General features: G+C 41.8%; 1 protein-coding gene across 2 annotated transcripts in view; it reads left to right on the top strand.

Moving 5' to 3' along the window:
* The window catches only part of BMP5 (bone morphogenetic protein 5), a 159,096-nt gene that overhangs the window by 118,147 nt on the left and 20,512 nt on the right, over positions 1-20,437 (top strand). For both annotated transcript variants that reach the window (XM_029063718.2, XM_029063643.2), the window contains exon 4: positions 14,655-14,852. In XM_029063718.2, the coding sequence (XP_028919551.1) occupies positions 14,655-14,852 (198 nt within the window). The remainder of the gene's footprint in view (positions 1-14,654; positions 14,853-20,437) is intronic.

Genomic DNA, 20,437 nt, shown 5'->3' with positions numbered 1-20,437 from the left:
TTGTATCTCCTCCTGCCTCCAAGACATCTCTATCTGGATGTCTGACCTCCACCTGAAACTCAACCTGAGCTCCTTATCTTCCCTCCCAAGCCCTGTCCTCTTCCTGACTTCCCTATCACTGTGGATGGTACGACCATCCTTCCCGTCTCTCAAGCCCGCAATCTCGGTGTCATCCTTGATTCAGCTCTCTCGTTCACTCCACACATCCAATCCGTCACCAAGACCTGCCGGTCTCACCTTTATAATACTGGTTTCACCTTTATAATATTGCCAAGATCCACCCTTTCCTCTCCACCCAAACGGCTATCTTACTGGTACAGGCTCTCATAATATCCCGGCTGGTTTATTGTATCAGCCTTCTCTCTGATCTCCCTTCCTCCTCTCTCTCCCCGCTCCAGTCTATTCTTCACTCCGCTGCCCGGCTCATCTTCCTGCAGAAACGCTCTGGGCATGTCACTCCCCTTCTTAAAAACCTCCAGTGGTTGCCTATCGACCTCCACATGAAACAAAAACTTCTCACTCTAGGCTACAAGGCTCTCCATCACCTTGCCCCCTCCTACTTCTCCTCCCTTCTCTCTTTCTACTGCCCACCCCACATGCTCTGCTCCTCTGCCGCCCACCTCCTCACCGTCCCCCGTTCTCGCCTATCCTGCCGTCGACCCCTGGCCCACGTGCTCCCGCTGTCCTGGAATGCCCTCTCTTCTCAGCTCTGCCAAACTAATTATTTTCCCCTCTTCAAAGCCCTTCTTAGAGCTCACCTCCTCCAAGAGGCCTTCCCAGACTGAGCTTCCCCTTTTCCCTCTGCTCCCTCTGCTGTTCCTCTACCCCACGCCAGCGCTTAGAACAGTGCTCGGCACATAGTAAGCGCTTAACAAATACCAACATTATTATTATCACCTTCACCTCCCCTCAACTAAGCCCTCGTTCCCCCCCTTCCCCTCTGCTCCTCCCCCTCTCCTTTCCCCTCCCCTCAGCACTGTGCTCATCTGCTCATTTTTATATATTTTTTTATTACCCTATTTATTTTGTTAATGAGATGTACATCACCTTGATTCTATTTATTGCTATTGTTTTTGTCTGTCTGTCTGCCCCAATTAGACTGTAAGCCCATCAGTGGGCAGGCACTGTCTCTGTCTTTTGCCAATTTATACATTCCAAGTGCTTAGTACAGTGCTTTGCACATAGTAAGCTCTCAATCAATACTATTGAATGAATGAATGAGAGGGTTTAACCCTACCTCATGTTAATTTCCCACCCTAGAGGTATCCTTAGTTCAGCCATGGCCACGGCTGAGGTTAGACAAGGGTGAATGGTCCCATTGGGATGGTCACGGGGAACCTCAGAATGCCAAGGCTTGGGGATGGAAGGGAGGAGGAACAGCACTCCTTCGAGAGGGTTCAGGGTAGTTTCTTTCTCCTGCTTGAAAAATGGTTAAAGTGGCCTGGGCCTAAATTCCATGGAATCTTTAGGTGTAAATTAAGAGGTTCTATAGGTGGGCAGTCTGAAGTGTGGGATAGCCGCTGTGTTAAATTTTTAAAAGCTCACCCTTACGTCTTGGCATTATGCAGTCCAAATGCTAAGATCAGGAGCTCCTAGAACTCAAACTTGTGGTCTATTCTATGGTACACTGAATATTTAAATGTGAGGTAAACTATAATTTTACAATACGGCTTTACAGCATGAAGGCAAAAAACTTCCCCTTATGCTTAAATTCGTACTTCCGAGAAAGCCTTTAGTTTGTGTGCTCAAAAAACCAAATAAACAGAAACCATGTGCACAAAAACTAGTGTATATATTCATCCACTGTGTCTAAAAATAGGTCAGAGTGTTCATTTTTCTATGGTATACCTCTATACCTGAAGTAACCAAGTAAAACCCTTAACTTGTGGAATCTTAATAGTCACCTCATTGCTGGAGTCTAAAGGAAACCAAAAGGAAACTTAATAATATTAAAAGTTATTTTAAAGGGAGTTCACATAGGTTTGAAGGGTATTTTGCTTCTAGCACAATATCCACCTTTGTAAAGTCAGGAAAACCTAGATTTGTAACATACACACATCTTTATATTCTTCAAGACATAAATCTAATAAAGGATTCATGCCAGTAAGGTATTAATCTTTTACAGATAAAATTAAAACACTGAAAGTCATTGGAATAATAAAAATAACTCTGTCAAACTAAGAGAACTTTGGAGCTTTGAGGTAAGTGCTCATTTAACTGTCAAAGTGTTGGTGTGTTGGGTAACAAATGGGGAGCAGACTGTACGGCTTTTTGTTTCTGGTCATACTGTTACAGCAAACCCTAATATTCCTAAAATCAATTTCTAAAATTTTAGAATCACAAAGATTTAAAGGTAGACCATGTGCTTAATCTTAAATTAACACTCCATAAAAAAATCAAAATAAAATCTTTGACAAATACATTTTACTTCCCAGTCAGAAAATAATTATCAAAAGTGTTCAGTATTGGTTGCCAGTTATTCTATTCCATAACTGTTAAGTTTCTCAGTTCTTCTTCGGGCTCTGCTGAGCTCTCTGTCACTGGAAACATCTTAAACCAATTTAAAGTGCTACACCTGAATAAACATGTTGTAAAAGTGTTTATGTATTGAAGTGGGTCAGTTCCAGGTATGGTATTTGGCTGGAACTTCTAATTTCTCTTTTTACAGCAAAAGGGCTGCCAGAAGGAGGAAGTCTGAGCTGAATTAATACATTTGTTACAGTGGAAGTAGAATGGAAACAGCTCTAACCACAAATCAAACTGCCTCTTTCATTTATGCCAGTGATAGAGTTTTTCTAAGAAATATAGACTCTGGCAGAGAGCCACCGTAAGGTTGCCTTTAAAAAGGAAACCTATATGCTTATTTGTTTAAGGTTTACTCCAATGATTCTCCTATGATTATTTGTAAGTTCTTTCCCTAGTAGGACTACATTTAATGGCATTACACATTTGGGAGGTAGATAACTATTTTACATCCTTGGAGCAATTGAACAATTTTTTTCCAATCTGCCTAAAACAATTGCTTAGGACAATGATGCTTAGGACAATAATTCCATTTATTATTTCTTTACCCATACCTTCACTGTTAAAGGACCTCTATGTCCCTCTCAAACAGCTGCACAGCTTCACATGACACTGTCTCATTTTCTGACGGTCAGAGGACTTTGCATAATACACGTCCTCACAAAAGTGTTTATGCTGCCAAAATAAATTCTGTTGAGAGCAAGGGTTTATTTGTTAAAATGTCACTGATGCAGTTTCAGTGCTTGCTTGTCCTTCCTTTCTTCCTAGCTGGGTCAGATCTTATACCGTTGTGAGGTGGCTCTGCGGGCAGGACTGAATAAATATTTTAACGAAATATGCAGATCCCTTAGGAGGTGCACCAAAGTCAATCATGCACATATTTCAAACTAGATTATATATTTCTCTTGAAAGACAGATAACTCCTGTGCCCGTGGCAGTAACTTCACATGAACATGGAGTCATTCCTGAAGTTATTTACTACCTCGGGTTAAATGGTTTTATTATCTGCAATTTTCATTCCTCTCAGTTTGTTTTGGTGAAACTGGACTCCAAATTCATGTTTCCTTGATGTTAAATGGAACAATCGCACACAAACTTTGACTATGGGTTTTCAAAGAGCTTTGTGTTTCATTAGATATGCTGTCAAGCAGCGTAGCCTAGTGGAAAGAGCATGGGTTTGGGAGTCAGAGTAACTGGGTTCTAATCCCAGCTCTGCTATGTGCCTGTTGTGTAACCTGGGACAAGTCATTTTACTTCTCTCCACCTCAGTTACCTCATTTGTAAAATGGATATTCATTCACTCATACTCCTTCCTATTTAAATTGTGAGACCTATGTGGGATAGGAATTGTGTTCAACCGGATTAATTTTTTATCTACCCCCTTGTTCAGAACAATGCTTAGCACATAGTAAGTACTTAACAAGTACCATTATTATTATCATTATTTTTATAGCACTTTGATATTCCCTACAGTCCCACAATACTTATCTTAGTATCCTTATACTCTATGTTCTCTATCCAAAATTTATTTTGATGCATATCTCCTTTGTAGACTGTATTGTAATGTTGTAATGTACTTGTCCAAGAGCTCTGCATACAGTAAACACTCAATACTTAGACTTTGAACCCCATGTAGGACGGGGACTGAATCGAACCTTATTAACTAGTATGTACCTTAGCGTTTAGAACAGTTTTTGACACATAGTAAGTACCAAACATCTACCATGGTATTCAGTGGTATGAATACCATTGACTGGTTAGAAGATTTTTTTCAGAGCCATTTGCTACAATTAATCCCATGGGCTAGGTGCTATTTTTTTAATGTTTTTAAATATAGTCATGATTTATGGTTCAGTTATAGGTTATTTAAACCAAGGTCCCACATCTTAGGGGTTTTGCTCATCTTTGGTTTTAAAAAATGGACTCTGTCAACCTTCATATTGACATAGGTCCCATTATTTAGCCCTGACTCTGAGAATTCAGACCTTATTGTACTACATTTTTAAAAGTATACTCTTATTGCTAACATTAAAAGTTATTACATATGTTTTGAGTAGTGTAGGCACACCATAGAGTTCTCTTTTGTTATGAAAATTAGAGCTGGCCTGCCTAAACACTTGCTTAATCTCACTTATTCTAAAGGATGAGAATTACCCTCCTCCAACACACAAGTTTATCACAGCAAAGGTTTCATTTTCCCATGAAAGGTCTAGGGCTGCACAACCCTGGAAAAGGATAAGCTGAGGAAGAACTAGTATCTCAATTGGAATAGCAATTATTCTTGTGCTCCTTCACCAGGGATGTTGCTAATGCTTTTGAAAAGGTGTAGCAAAGACTCCAGGCTGGGTGTTGCAGTGCCCGCTGGGAGCAGCCACCGAGGAAGTTGGAACCTCAAATCCCAGGATCTTTCTGCCACAGTTTCTCGGTTGAGGTGTCAGATTAAATCCAGGATCCCTCAGAACCTCTTTGGAAGAACAAGAACCACAATCAGGTTTCCCTGAATTCTTGCATCTGGGGTTGAGTTAGGTTAGACTAGATCCATAGACTTAGATACCCTTAAAAGACACCTGGACTGTAGCCAAAACATGACAATTTAGATGCAATTGGTCCCCTTTCCAGATCACAGTCAGATGGTCTCTGGCATGGGGAAGCAACCACTCCATTTGGCCACACTCCTGGATTTTACCTGAAAGGAGTAAATTCAAGAAGGTCGTTTTCTCATTTCTAATATAAAACACAGAAAAAGGAGCAGATCTGTATCTTTATTAATATTTATAGCCTTATAAATATGCATATAGAAAGAGAGACAGAGAGAAGGATGGAGAGAGAGAGAGAGAGATAGGGAGAATTCTGCTCTGCTATAATTCTAGCATTTGGAGTCTACTTCAGTTTCTGTGCATTTCAATTTACATCCTGATAGTCCCAAAAGCATTTGCTAAGAGCAATGTTTCTTAATATTACTGTTTAGCATACTTATTTATCTATTATGTGAGTTTCCTAGTGTTTGAATGGTTAGTTATGTTATTTGACCTTCATTATGCATTCATTTTGTCCTTACCCTTACTAGTGATTACCCCCTTTCATTTCACCAAATGGCCACTGCTTGGCTATCCTATCATCATCCAATCTTCCCACAACTGCAATCCATGCCACTATATTGCTGCAAGCATTGCCTTAATGTTGTTGAAATGATTGTATTCCAGCCATTGTTGATAATGTTATTCTCTCATTTAATATTGAAATAATGGGTGGTGCTGGTGAAAATGTTCAAGATGCTGAATGTTTTCTATAATAGGAACAGGTTTCAATCTATTTATTTAGTGCCTGCTGTGTGCAGAGCACTGTAGTAAATGCTTGGTAGAGTATCAAGTAACAGAGTTGGTAGACATGTCACTAGCCCATAATGAGCTTACTGTCTAAGGGGGAGGGAGACATTAACATAAATAAATAAATTAAATTGCAGATATGTATATAAGTGCTTTGAGGGTTTCGCAGCCATACAGAGGGTTTAATATTGCTTCAGCTTCTTATACCTTCACTTAAGATGGTGGCTAATAATGAATTGAGACTGTATATTTCTATTGTGGTCCAGAAGCCATCTCCCACTTTTTATTAATTCAATCGTATTTATTGAGCACTTACTGGGTGCAGAGCACTGTACTAAGTGCTTGGAAAGTACAATTCAGCAACACAAAGAGACAGTCCTTACCAAACAATGAGCTCACAGCACTTCCATGCCCCCTAAGTATTCACAATTCCTCATAGTATTAATGTACATATGTTTATTTACTCTTTACTGTAATTGATTTTAGTGTCTGTCTCCCTTCTATATTTGGTAAACTCTTATACAACAGGGATCATAATTTTTAATTCTATCTTACTCTCCTGAGCTCTTTGTAGAGTGCTCTGCACACAGTTGGTATGAGAAGCAGCATGGCCTAGTAAAAAGAGCATGGGATTGGGAATCAGAGGATGTGGGTTCTAATCCCAGCTCTGCCACCATGTCTGTTATGTGACCTTCTTTGTGCCTCAGTTACCTCATCTGTAGAATGGGGATTAAGATTGTGAGTCCCATGTGGGGCAACCTGATTACCTTGCATCTACCACAGCGCTTAGAACAATGCTTAGCAAGTAGTAAGTGCTTAACAAATTCCATCATTGTTTATTATTATTACTGTTTATTGAGAAGCAGCATGGATCAATGGAAAGAACACGGTTTTAGGAGTCAGAGGTCAAGGGTTCTAATCCCGGCTCTGCCACCTGTCAGCTGTGTGACTTTGGGCAAGTCACTTAACTTCTCAGTGCCTCAGTTACCTCATCTGTAAAATGGGGATGAAGACTGTGAGCCTCACATGGGACAACCTAATTACGCTGTATCTACCCCAGTGCTTAGAACAGTGCTCGGCATATAGTAAGCACTTAACAAATACCAACATTATTATTATTATTATTTACTCATTAATTACTACTGATTAATTAAATGATTTTAATTCTGCTTTATATTTCTTTCTTTATGTATCGCTGGATTATCAGTGATACATGTTCTGCCTAGATAGTAGAATTCAGTAATTACATTAAGTTCTTGGTTAGTGAACAATTAATCAGTCAATCAGTGGTATTTATTGAGCACTCACCTGTATGTAGAGTATTGTACTAAGTGCTTGGGAAAGTACAATACTATAAAATTAGTAGACACATTCCCTTTCTATCTGGAGTTTACAATCTAGAAGGGGAAACAGAAATTTAAAAGAATTAATACATTTATGGATATGTACATAGGGTCTATGAGAGCTGAGAGTGGTAGTGATAAAATTGGCAGACACTTTCCCTTTCTATTTGGAGTTTACAGTCTAGAAGGGGAAATAGAAATGGAAAAGAATTAATATATTTATGGATATGTACATAGGGTCTATGAGAGCTGAGAATAGCAAGTTCTTAAATGGTACAGGTACAGGTACATAGATGACAGTTTCCTGGAGAATGTGTGATTTCAGAAAGGTTGTGAATATGGTGAGAGTAGCCTGTCATATATGGGGGAAGCAGCATGGCTCAGTGGAAAGAGTCTGCGCTTCGGAGTCAGAGGTCATGGGTTCGACCCCGGCTCTGCCACTTGTCAGCTGTGTGACTGTGGGCAAGTCACTTCACTCTTTGTGCCTCAGTTACCTCATCTGTAAAATGGGGATTAACTGTGAGTCTCACGTGGAACAACCTGATTACCCTGTATCTCCCCCAGTGCTTAGAACAGTGCTCTGCACATAGTAAGCGCTTAACAAATACCAACATTATTATTATATAAACAGGGAGGGAGTTTCAAGCCAGAGAGAGGAAATGGGCAAGGCATTATGAGTGAATTAGACAAATTCACCATACAGTGAATAAATTGGCATTAGAGGAGAGATGCGTATGGACTGTGTTGTATTTGGAAATCAGTCAGGTATTGAAAAAGAGGGCAGGCTAACTGAATGCCTTTCAGCCGCTAGTAAGGAATTTCTGTTTGATGCAGAAGTGGATGGGCATCTAATGGACATTCTTGAGAAGTAAGATTATGATATAGATTGAACATTCCTTGAGAAAAATGATCTGGATAGCAGAATGTATGAGTAGGGGCTGGAGTGGGTGGGGGGTGGGGTGATCAGCAAGGAGGCTGTTACAGTAGTTAAGACATGATAGGCTAAATGCTTGTGTCAGCATAGTAGCAGTGTGAATGAAGAGGAAACGGTGTATATTAGATGCTGTGAAGGTTGAACAAACAGGATTTGGTGACAAAGTGAATATGTGTGTTTAAAGAGAGAGAAGAGTCAAGGATATTATCCAGGTTAAGTACGTGTGAGACAGGGCAGATGGTGATGCTGTTTACAATGATGGGAAAGTCAGGGAAAGGGCAGGGTTTGTGTGGAAAGACGAGGAGTTATGATTTGGACTTGTTTAGTTAGAGGTGACAGCAGGATATTCAAGTAGAGATGCCCTGAAAGCAAGAGGAAATTTTGAGATTGCAGAGAAAGATAGAAGTCATAGCTGGAGAGGTAAATTTGGGAATCATCCATTTAGTGATGATAGGTGAAGCCATGGGAGGCATGAGTTCTCTAAAGGAAAGGCTGTAGATAGAGAATAAAAGGGGAACCAGTACTGAGTCTTGAGGGACTCCCATAGTTAGGGGGTGAAGGCAGAGGAGTAACCCGCAAAAGAGACTGAGAAGGAGCTGTCAGAGAGATAGGAGAAGAGGATAGATGAAGTCAAGGTTGGATAGTACTTACAGAAGAAGACAGTAGTCCAGTGTTGAAAGCAGGTGAGAGTTTGAGGAGGGTTAGAATGGAATAGTAATCATTGGATTTGGCAAGAAAAACGTCATTGTTGACCTTAAGTTAGTTTCTTTGGACTGAAGTGGGCAGAAGCTTGATTGGAGAGGGTCAAGGAGAGAATTGTAGGGATGGAAATGGAGTCAGAGGTAAAGACAATGTGCTCAAGGAGCTTGGAGATGAACAGTAGGAGGGAAATAGGGTGATAACTGGAGGAAGATGTGGGGTTGAGGGAGGATTTTTCAGGGATGGTAGATGCATTCAGCACTTAGAACAGTGCTTGGCACATAGTAAGCACTTAACAAATACCATCATTATTATTATGAGTATGAATGAAAGCAGCAGAGAAGTAGCCATTGGAAAATGAATGGTTGAAGACTGTGTTGAAGAAGGAAAGAAGGGAGAGAGGACAAGTGTTTTGATAAGGTGTGAAGGTATTGGGTTTGAGGGGCAGGATGGGGAGGATAGATTTTGAGAGGAGGTAGATCTCCTCTTGAGATACTGCTGGGAAAGATGGGAAAGTTGAAGAGGGAGCAGGAGGAGGGAGAGAAAGGGGAAATTTTAGGGAGATCATACTGGATTTTTTTCAATTTTACCAATGAAATGTGTGGTCAGATCACTAGGGAAAAGAGGAAGGGGTGGTGAGGGGTGGGGGCCAGAGGGATGGGAATTTGAAGAGGAAGTTAAAAGAAACATCTGGTATGGATAGAAAAGTTTGGGGAGCCAATAAGGATGGAAAAGCATTTTTCCTGGGCAGATGATATGGCAGAATAAAAGCAAGTGAGTATAAATGTAAGATGGACGACATCAACCTGGTGTCTGGATTTCCCCTAGCAACTCTCTACAGCTTGTGAACAGGGGCAGAGGAAGAGTACTGTTAAGGTGATCCAGAGTTCATTCATTCATTCATACATTCATTCATTCAAAAGTATTTATTGAGCGCTTACTATGTGCAGAGCACTGTACTAAGCGCTTGGAATGTACAAGTTGGCAACAGATAGAGACAGTCCCTGCCCTTTGATGGGCTTACACTCTATTCGGGAGAGACAGGCAGACAAGAACAATGGCAATAAATAGAGTCAAGGGGAAGAACATCTCATAAAAACAATGGCAAATAAATAGAATCAGGGTAATGAACATCTCATTAAACAAAATGAACAAAATGAATAGGGTGATGAAGATATATACAGTTGAGAGGACGAGTACATTGCTGAGGGGGTGCAATGGGAGAGGGGGAGGAGGAGAGGGAAAGGGGGGGAGAAGAGAGTTTAGCTGCAGAGAGGTTAAGGGGGGGTAGAGGGAGCAGAGGGAAAAAAGGGGGAGCTCAGTCTGACAAGGGCTCTTGGAGGAGGTGAGCTTTAAGTAGGGATTTGAAGAGGGGAAGAGAATTAGATTGTCGGAGGTGATGAGGGAGGGCATTCCAGGACCGCGGGAGGACGTGGCGCAGGGGTCGACGGTGGGATAGGCTAGACCAAGGGACGGTGAGGAGGTGGGCGGCAGAGGAGGAGAGCGTGCGGGGTGGGCAGTAGAAAAAGAGAAGGAAGGAGAGGTAGGAAGGGGTAAGGTGATGGAGAGCCTTGAAGCCTAGAATGAGGAGTTTTTGTTTTGAGCGGAGGTTGATAGGCAACCACTGGAGGTGTTTAAGAAAGGGAGTGACATGACCAGACCGTTTCTGCAGGAAGATGAACTGGGCAGTGGAGTGAAGAATCGACTGGAGCGGGGCGAGAGAGTTGCAGGTTAGTGGTAGCAGATCAGCAAAGGGAAAGGGAGCTGAGTTCAGTGGGAGTGGGGGTGCTGAGGCCATTGATGTGTGTGTGTGTGTGTGTGTGTGTGTGTGTGTGTGTGTGTGTGTTAAAAGAAAGGTATCTCAGGAATGGAGATCAAATGGGGCATGATGACTCTAGAAAATTGAAGGGGATGAAAATATGAGAGGTCTCTGTGGGGGAACAGGGCAGATTTGTGAGGAGTGGGTGTGTATGAAAGAGGGCAGATGAGGATACTGTTGGACTGAAGAATTTCAGAGTTGGTAAGGGTAGAGATTGTACAGTAAAATCACATGATGAGATTGAGCATATTTCCAGGTTGGTTAGTAGGTGAGTTGGGGGGGATCAGGGGGTCATTGGAGTTGAGAAGTGAGGGAAAGAGGGCAGCAGAAGCGTTGTCAGGAACATCTACCTGGATATTGAAGTCCCAAAGAAACAATGAAAGGATGGAGAAAGAGAGAAGGAATCAATGAATCAATCAATCAAACAATCCTGTTTATTAAGCACTTACTATATTAAGAGCACTGTACTAAGTGCTTAGGAGAGTAGGATATAACAGAGTTGATTAAGACATTCCCTGCCAAAACTGAGTTTAGAGTCTAGAGGGAGAGAAATATTAAATGAATAAATAGTGGGTATGTACATAAGTGCTGTGGGGCTGAGGCAGGGGTGAATAAAAGGTGAAAATCCAACTAAGGGCAACACAGAAGGGAATGGGAAAATGGGAAATGAATGGGAAAATAGGAAATGAAAGCTTAGTCAGGGAAGGCCTCTTGGAGGAGATGTGCTTTTAATAAGGTTTTGAAGGTAGGGACAGTAATCGTCAGATATGAAGAGGGAGGGCATTCCAGGCCAGAAGCAATATGTGGGCAAGGGGTCAGTGGTGAGATAGATAAATTCAAGGTACAGTGATTAGGCTGATTAGGATGAGGAGTGAAGTGTGTGAGCTGGGTAGTGGGAAATCAGAAAAGTAAGGTAGGATAGGCAAAGTGAATGAGTGCTTTAAAGTCTTTGGTAAGGTGTTTTTGTTGGATGCAGAGTTGGATGAGCAACTACCAGAGGCTCTTGAGGAGTGGGGAAAATATGAGCTGAATGGTATTGTAGAAAATGATCCAGACAGTAGAGTGAAGTATGGACTAGAATGGAGAGATACAGGAGGCAGAAAGGTCAAGAAGAAGGCTATTGCAGTAATCAAGGTGGAATAGAATAAGTGCTTGGATTATTTTGATAGCAGTTTGGATCAAGAGGAAAGGATGGAAGTTCATTCATTTATTCATTCAATTCATTCGATCACATTTATTGAGGGCTTACTGTGTGCAAAGCACTGTACTAAGCCCTTGGAATGTATAATTCGATAACAGATAGAGACAATCTCTACCCAACAACAGCAGTCAACAAAACAAAACAAGTAGCCGTGCATCTAAACCATCAAAATAGATAAATAGAATCATAGATATATGCACATCATTAATAAAATAAAATTAATGGCCTGTGAGACAAGGAGGATGGTGGTGCTGTCTACAGTGATGGGAAAGATAAGGGGAGGACAGGGTATGGGTAGGAAGGTATTGAGTTTTGTTTTGGGAGTATTAAATTAATCCAAATTATCCTATCATGCCTTGATTACCAGTGGTTGCCCATCCGTCAGACTCTCCTTACCATTGACTTTAAAACACTCAAATCACCTTGCCCTGTCCTGCCTAACCTCACTGCTTTTCTACTATAACCTAGCCTGCACACTTCACTCGTATGGTGCCAACCTCCTCCTTCTGTCTCACTGCTGACCTCTCATCCACCTCTTGCCTATAGCCTAGAACGCCCTTCTTCTTCATTTCCTACAGACACTTTCCCCCTCCTTCAAAGTCTTATTGAAAGCACATCTCCTCCAAGATCCCTTCCCTGACTAATCCCTCATTTCCTCTTCTAACACTTCTGCTTCACCCTGATTTGTTCCCTATTTATCCCAGAAGCCCCCGAGCACTTATCTATATATCTGTAATTTATTCATTTATGTATATATGTCTGTCTTCCCCTCTAGACTGTAAGCTCACTGTGGGCAGAGAACCTGTCTGCCAGCTCTATCATATTGTACTCTCCCAAGTGCTTATGACAGCGCTACACACACAGTAAGAGCTCAGTAAATACAATTGATTGATTAATATGTGTGAAATGTTAGTGGAACACCCAAGTATTTATTCATTCATTTATTCATTCATTAAATCATATTTATTGAGCACTTACTGTGTGCAGAGCACTGTACTAAGTGCTTGGAAAGTACAATACAGAAATAAAGAGAGACAATTTCAGCCCATAACAGACTGACAGTCTAGAGTATAGAGGTTCTGAAGGCAAGAGGAAATATGAGATTGCAGAAAAGGAGAGAGATCAGGGCTGGTGATAGAGATTTGGGAATCATCTGCATAAAATGGTAGTTGAAGTCATGGGAATAAACAAGTTCTCCTAGGGTGTGGATATAGATGGAGAATAGAATGGGGCCTAAAACTGAACCACGAGGGACTCTTAATGTTGGGAGGTCATAGGCAGAGGAGAACACCATGAACAAGACTGAGAATGAGTGATGAGAAAGATAATAGGAGATCCAGGAGAGGACAGTGCCATGGAGCCAAAGTTGGATAATGTTTCCAGGAGATGTGGGTGGTCCACGGTGTTGATGGCAGCTGAGAGGTCAAAAATGATTAAGATGGAGTCATTGCCAAGTCATTTGATTTGGCAAGAAGGAAATCATTCCTGACCTTTTAAAGGGTAGTTCAGGTGGAGTGAAGGGGGTGGAAGCCAGATTGAAAGAGGTCAAGGAGAAAATTGGAGAGACAGTTGAGGCAGCGGATGAAGACAATCCACTCAAAGAGTTCGGGGACGAATGGTAGAAGGGAGATGGGTTAATAACAGAAGAGAACTGTGGGGGTCAAGGGAGGGGCATTTTAAGGATAGAGGAACCATGAGTATGGGTCTGGGGAGTACTAGGAATTCTTGATGAAAATATTGGGATTTGAGATTAGATTCCTTGGGTGTAGGTGGATGCATAACCTTCAGATTCATTGTCATTCCATAGCGCTCTGCCGAACCTACTAAATAATTTGTAATTTTTTTTTCATAATAATATCTTCTTGAGTGCCTTAAGAACACACTTATCAGCATAAAACAGTTCCTGGATGGTTGTCTCAAAGATTTTTCATGATCCTTGCATATATTGTTTTATGGAATATTTGAATTATAAAAGGAAACTACCTACTGATTGTTAGCTTACTGTGGGCAGAGGATGATTCTTCCAACTCAATCATTTTGAACTCTCCCAGGAACTTAGTACAATGCTCTGTACACAGTAAGCACTCAATAAATATGATTGCTTGATAGGTTACTGACATTTCCTTTTAATTTGTTTCAAAGGCTGTCCAAATTCTTTGATTTTACAGTTTGACCTCAGTGTTTTATTAAAAATTAAATGACAATTCTGAGAATCTCTCAGTTTGATTTTCCCCTTTGGATCCTTGGTGTTGATAGAAAAGGGCATTCACATACTTCTTCCTTCCTCAGGAAACCCAAGGATGATATAACCTCTGCATATAATTCATTTTACTGTCTTCCTCTGTAGACTGTAAGTTCCTTGTGAGCAAGGATTGCATCTACCAACTCCATTGCATCTAACTCTTGACTGATTGATGCATCTTAAGAGACCAATACTCCCTAGAAATCCTTTAGGAGTATTGGTACATTACAGATGGTGTGCCCCATGGCAATCAAAATAGAATGATAAATTTCAGCAACTCTTCTTCCATTGCCTGGGATCTCTCTGGGGTCTTTCCATTGTAGGCAGGGAATGTGTCTGTTTATTGTTGTATTGTACTCTCGCAAGTGCTTAGTACCCTGTTCTGCACACAGTAAGTGCTCAATAAATACAATTGAAGGAATGAATGAATGTGTATTGAGACTCTCAGCAGGATCCTGTTCTCCCAAATCCAAAAGAGAGAACTGGACAGGTTATTCAATACCTTATTTTGCATTCAATTTTTGTGTCTTCTTTTTTGTCATCATCTCTGTCTGTGTTATGTTTTAGGACGCAGCATAAATGTTAAATCAGCTGGTCTTATTGGAAGACATGGGCCTCAATCGAAGCAACCATTTATGGTTGCATTCTTCAAAGCAAGTGAAGTACTTCTTCGATCAGTCCGAGCCGCCAGTAATAAAAGGAAAAATCAGAATCGCAACAAATCCAATAACCACCAGGATTCTTCAAGGATGTCCAATGTTGGGGGTAAGATAAAATGTGTCAATTTGTGTTGCTAGACTTGTGTGGACTGAATTAAGGATGTTCTATATTGAAAATTATGGTTTCACAATTATTTTACTCTCTACATCTTCCCTATATTTGGTCTTTAAATTATCGGGCAGTGGTTACGACATTCTCAGTATGGTGGGTGAATATATCACTAAGGAATTCCATTTCAAAATAAGTACAATTTGCCATAAAGTGTTCAAAGGTCCGGTTCAAATTAATATCATACTGGTGGAAATAAAATTAGAAAAAGGACTAGATCAACAGGAGTTAGCCAAGAACTGAAAAATACAACCTTCTGAGCTAACTTCCTCCATGCCTCTCCAGCACGGATGGCTAAGAAGGTAAATTTAGCATAAAATTCCTTCTTTAGTACTTATAACAAACAATGCATGGGAACCAACCAGTTGAAATTCCTTCTGAAATTAGAAGCAATTCAATTTTAAAAATAACTAACAGAGTATTTCAGTGGCCCCTCTGTATGATGAATACAATAGGAATTTATATTGAAAATACTTTCCCTAATCAGGTGATTTTGAAGTTAAAAAAAAAGTGCAATCATGCAAGGGTATAGTCTGTTTATCAGTTTTAGACTGCAAATCTATTGAGTATCCCAAAGGCACAAAAGAATGCAGTCTTTGCAATTTGATCTCATAGTTGGTTGAACTGGGTAAGATGTATTTATCAGAAAGCTTTCAATGAACTTAACAGTTCAAGCTCACTGTTTATTCCAGAGAGTTCCTGGAATGTTACTTTCAGTTAACTGGTTCCTGATAAGTCTATTTCAGATCACTGAATTTGAAGAGCATGAACATTTTAGTAACAAAAAGCCTTTCAATCATTCATTCAATTGTATTTATTGAGCGCTTACTGTGTGCAGAGCACTGTACTAAGCACTTGGAATGTACAATTTGGCAACAGATAGAGAAATCTCTGCCCACCAAAGAGCTCACAGCCTTGATCCTCCTATGAGGAACGTGTGGGTCTTTGGAAATCTACATTTAATATAGAACCCAAGTACAATATATAGGCTTTTGTAACCTTACAGTCTACAAATGTATACTATTCAAATAAATTCAAATCTACAATGAGATTCCAGTTAATGATAGTAATTGGCCCTTTATGAAACCAAAGCTTTATTCTACAGTCACGTCTCTAGATTATACCAACAATGTGAGAAAAAATATGCTTGTAAAAATTATCTGCATCTAGTGTTTCTAAATATCCAATCTAAATATCCAATCCATCACCAAATGCTACCACATTAATAAAATCACTTGTCTTATCCCATCTGGATTACTGCATCAGCTTCCTTTCTGACCTCTCAACCTCCTGCCTCTCCCCACTTCAGTCCATACTTCGCTCCACTGCCTGGATTATCTTTCTACAGAAACGTTCAGGGCATGTCACCCCCGTCCTCAAAAATATCCAGTGGTTGTCTATCAACCACTGTAACAAACAAAAACTCCTCACTATTGGCTTTTAAAGTTCTCCATCTCCTTGCCCCTTCCTACCTCATCTTTCTTCTCTCTTTCTACATTTCTGCCTGCACATTGCACTTCTCTGGTGATAACCTACTCACTGTGCCTCGATCTTGCCTGTCTCACCACCGACTGCTGGCCCACATCATAGAGAAGCAGCGTGGCGCAGTGGAAAGAGCACGGGCTTTGTAGTCAAGGCTCATGAGTTCGAATCCCAGCTCTGCCACTTGTCAGCTGTGTGACTGTGGGCAAGTCACTTAACTTCTCTGTGCCTCAGTTCCCTCATCTGTAAAATGGGGATTAAGACTGTGAGCCCCACGTGGGACAACCTGATTCCCCTGTGTTTACCCCAGCGCTTAGAACAGTGCTCTGCACATAGTAAGCGCTTAACAAATACCAACATTATTATTGTTATTATTACCTCTGTCCTGGAAAGCCCTCCCTTCTCAAATCTGCCTATCAATCAACCTTCCTGCCATTCAAAGCCCTACTGAAGGCACAACTCCTTCATAAGGCCTTCCCAGAATAAGGCCCCCACTTTTCCTCAGCTCGCCCTCCCTTCCGCGTCATCTCGACTTGCTCCTTTACTCTCCCCACCTTTTCCTGCCCCCAGCACTTATGTATATATGTATATATTTATAATTATATTTATTTATATTGATGTCTTTTTACTTGTATTGATGTCTGCTTCCCCCCCCCAGACTGTGAGCCTACTGTGGGCAGGGATTATCTCTCTCTATTGCTGAATTGTCCTTTCCAAGCACTTACTACAGTGCTCTGCACACAGTAAGTGCTCAATAAATATGCTTGAATGAGTGAATGAATACCCTGAGAGATCTAGAATTAATTTTGCAAGATTGTGGTGTCTGCGGCTGTTAAACCTTGATCTACTGTTTGGTGGTTTAATGGTTTCTCATGTTCTAGACTCTAGGCTCCTTGAGGGCAGGGAAAGTGTCTACTAACTCTTTTGAATTGTACTCTCCCAAATAATTAGGACACTGCTATCTACACAGTAAGTGCTCAGTAAATATCACTGATTCACTGATTTCTTGACTCCACCTCCTCCTCACAAAATATTGAACTATTGCCGTTTGTCATAACCACCATGCCATCACACTTTTAATTGCCTCAATATCCCAATATGGGCATCACCTCTATGCTCCCCACCTGTCTAAGCCCCTCACTTTTTCTTTTCCTAAGTAAACAACATAAAATAATGATGTAGTTTTATCCTTCCAGTGCATGGCCAGGGTCTGGCTGCCCTATTTTCCTTTATTCATTCACCTATTTGTATGAGTGTGTGATGGAGGACACAGGGTGTAGTGCTGTCTGTCCTTCTGCAAATCCCATTATTCCCAGCCATGGGCCTGGTCCAGGGGATAGAGATCAGGCCAGGGGAACACCTCCAAGGCTTAGCTGCCTTCTCTTACTTATTTTCTATGCCACACACACATGGTTTTCATTTTAATATTTTTGTTTTTGATTCAAAATTTCAAGAAGTTCATACACCTGAAACTGATATTAGAACGCTTAGCGATTCTGTTTCCCTCAGGTATGCTACATTACTTGCTCAGAGTATTCTGGATCTGGTAATTTTCAGTCCAAAGTTTTTCCAAGGGGGCAGTTTCCTCTCCTTGGGATTCTCAGGCTTCAAAGTGAGTAAGAGTCCCAGGGGCAGTACATTCATTAGTCCAGTCAGGGTTCCCAGACCTCTCTAAGGAGACTAGCTCAATGGGGCTCACCAGGCCTAGGAAAGTTCTAATCACCCTTCCCACTACCAACCTGTGTCTCCACATCCAATTTGTAGAGACCCCAGGAATCTTAGCTTATATTAATCAATCAATCAAACAATAAATGGTATTCATTGAATACTTACAAGTTTTTCCTCTAAATTGTCATCTTCTCTAGACTGTAGAGCTCTTTGTTTAGACTGTAAGGTCTGTCAACTCTACTGTATTGTATTCTCTTCTCAAGTACTTAGTGTAGTGTTCTGCACATAGTAAATGCTCAGCAAATGCCATTTATTGATTGTCTGTGTACACAGCGTTGTCTTAAGTACTTGGTAGAGTACAATACAATACTAGGTAGACACAATCCTGGCCCTCAAGGAGCTTATGATATCTTAGGATTTCACAAATACCATGGCCCTGGGGAAGAAGCGGAATAGAAATGGGTACATGTTGAGTCAGAGAATACACCATCAATCTCATTTTAGGACTCTGAAAATTTGTATAAAACCGGAGGTTGGGTATGAATTTCAATTTAGACCAATGTAGAAAAGAACAATTCGATCATTCATTCAGCCAAAAAGGAAAAAGAATGGACTCGAACAATCTGGTGAATGTTGGAATGCAGGAGTTCAAGGCCTTTTCAGGCAGGGTCTCAGTCAGCACCTCTCTCAAGGATCCTAAGAATCTGGATTTGACCAGAGTTACATTAGTAGTTCATGTACAATCTGGGACCACCAAAACAGGATAATTTTCCCTTTAGGTGTTCCCAACCAGGACCAAACTAAGAAGAGTAAAGGGCTCCAGTATGATCAGGAATGGTCCCAGGATACCACTTGATATATTTGTTTTATACACACAACATTCCTGTGAGGTGGGAGAAGAAGATATTTTCTCCCAATTTACAGATGAAGAAACCCAGCCTTAGAATGATGACAAACTTGTCCAAAATGACACAACAGAACAGTGGCAAAGTAGAACAGTGGGAAAGTCCATCTCCTCCACTCTACCGAGACTGCTCTCTCTAAGGTCACCTATGACCTCCTTCTTGCCAAATCCAATTGCTCCTACTCCATTCTAATCCTCCTTGACCTCTCTGCTGCCTTTGACACTGTCGACCATCCCCTCCTCCTCCACACCTTATCTCACCTTGGCTTCACGGACTCCGTCCTTTCCTGGTTCTCCTCTTAGCTCTCTGGCCGGTCATTCTCGGTCTCCTTCGCTGACGCCTCCTCCCCCTCCCATCCTTTAACTGTTGGAGTTCCTCAAGGGTCAGTTCTTGGCCCTCTTCTGTTCTCCATTTACACTCATTCTCTTGGTGAACTCATTCACTCGCACAGCTTTGACTACCATCTCTACGCAGATGACACGCAGATCTATATCTCCGCCCCTGTCCTCTCCCCCTCCCTTCAGGCTCACATCTCCTCCTGCCTCCAGGATGTCTCCACCTGGATGTCGGCCCACCACCTGAAACTCAACATGAGCAAGACTGAGCTCCTCATCTTCCCTCCCAAACCCGGTCCTCTCCCAGACTTCCCTATCACCGTGGATGGCATGACCATCCTTCCCGTCTCTCAGGCCCGCAATCTCGGTGTCATCCTTGACTCGTCTCTCTCGTTCACCCCACACATCCTATCCATTACCGAGACCTGCCGGTTTCACCTTTACAATATCGCCAAGATCCGCCCTTTCCTCTCCACCCAAACGGCTACCTTACTATTACGGGCTCTCGTTATATCCCGGCTAGACTACTGTGTCAGCCTTCTCTCTGATCTCCCTTCCTCCTCTCTCGCCCCGCTCCAGTCTATTCTTCACTCCGCTGCCCGGCTCATCTTCCTGCAGAAACGATCTGGGCATGTCACTCCCCTTCTTAAACAACTCCAGTGGTTGCCTATCAACCTCCGCTCCAAACAAAAACTCCTCACTCTAGGCTTCAAGGTTCTACATCACCCTGCCCCTTCCTACCTCTCCTCCCTTCTCTCTTTCTACCGCCAACCCCGCACGCTTCGCTCCTCTGCCGTCCACCTCCTCACCGTCCCTCGGTCTCACCTATCCCGCCGTCGACCCCTGGGTCACGTCCTCCCGCGGTCCTGGAATGCCCTTCCTCCTCACCTCCGCCAAACTAATTCTCTTCCCCTCTCCAAAACCCTACTTAAAACTCACCTCCTCCAAGAGGCGTTCCCAGACTGAGCTCCCCTTCTCCCTCTACTCCCTCTACCACTCCCCCTTCACCTCTCCGCAGCTTAACCCTCTTTTCCCCCCATTTCCTTCTGCTCCTCCCCCTCTCCCTTGCCATCCCCTCAGCACTGTACTCATCTGCTCAACTGTATATATTTTTATTACCCTATTTATTTTG

The sequence above is a fragment of the Ornithorhynchus anatinus genome, chromosome 1, assembly GCF_004115215.2.
Source record: "Ornithorhynchus anatinus isolate Pmale09 chromosome 1, mOrnAna1.pri.v4, whole genome shotgun sequence".
Classification (NCBI taxonomy): domain Eukaryota; kingdom Metazoa; phylum Chordata; class Mammalia; order Monotremata; family Ornithorhynchidae; genus Ornithorhynchus; species Ornithorhynchus anatinus.
Note: the sequence above shows the minus strand (reverse complement) of the source record. Positions and strands in the feature narration are given on the sequence as shown.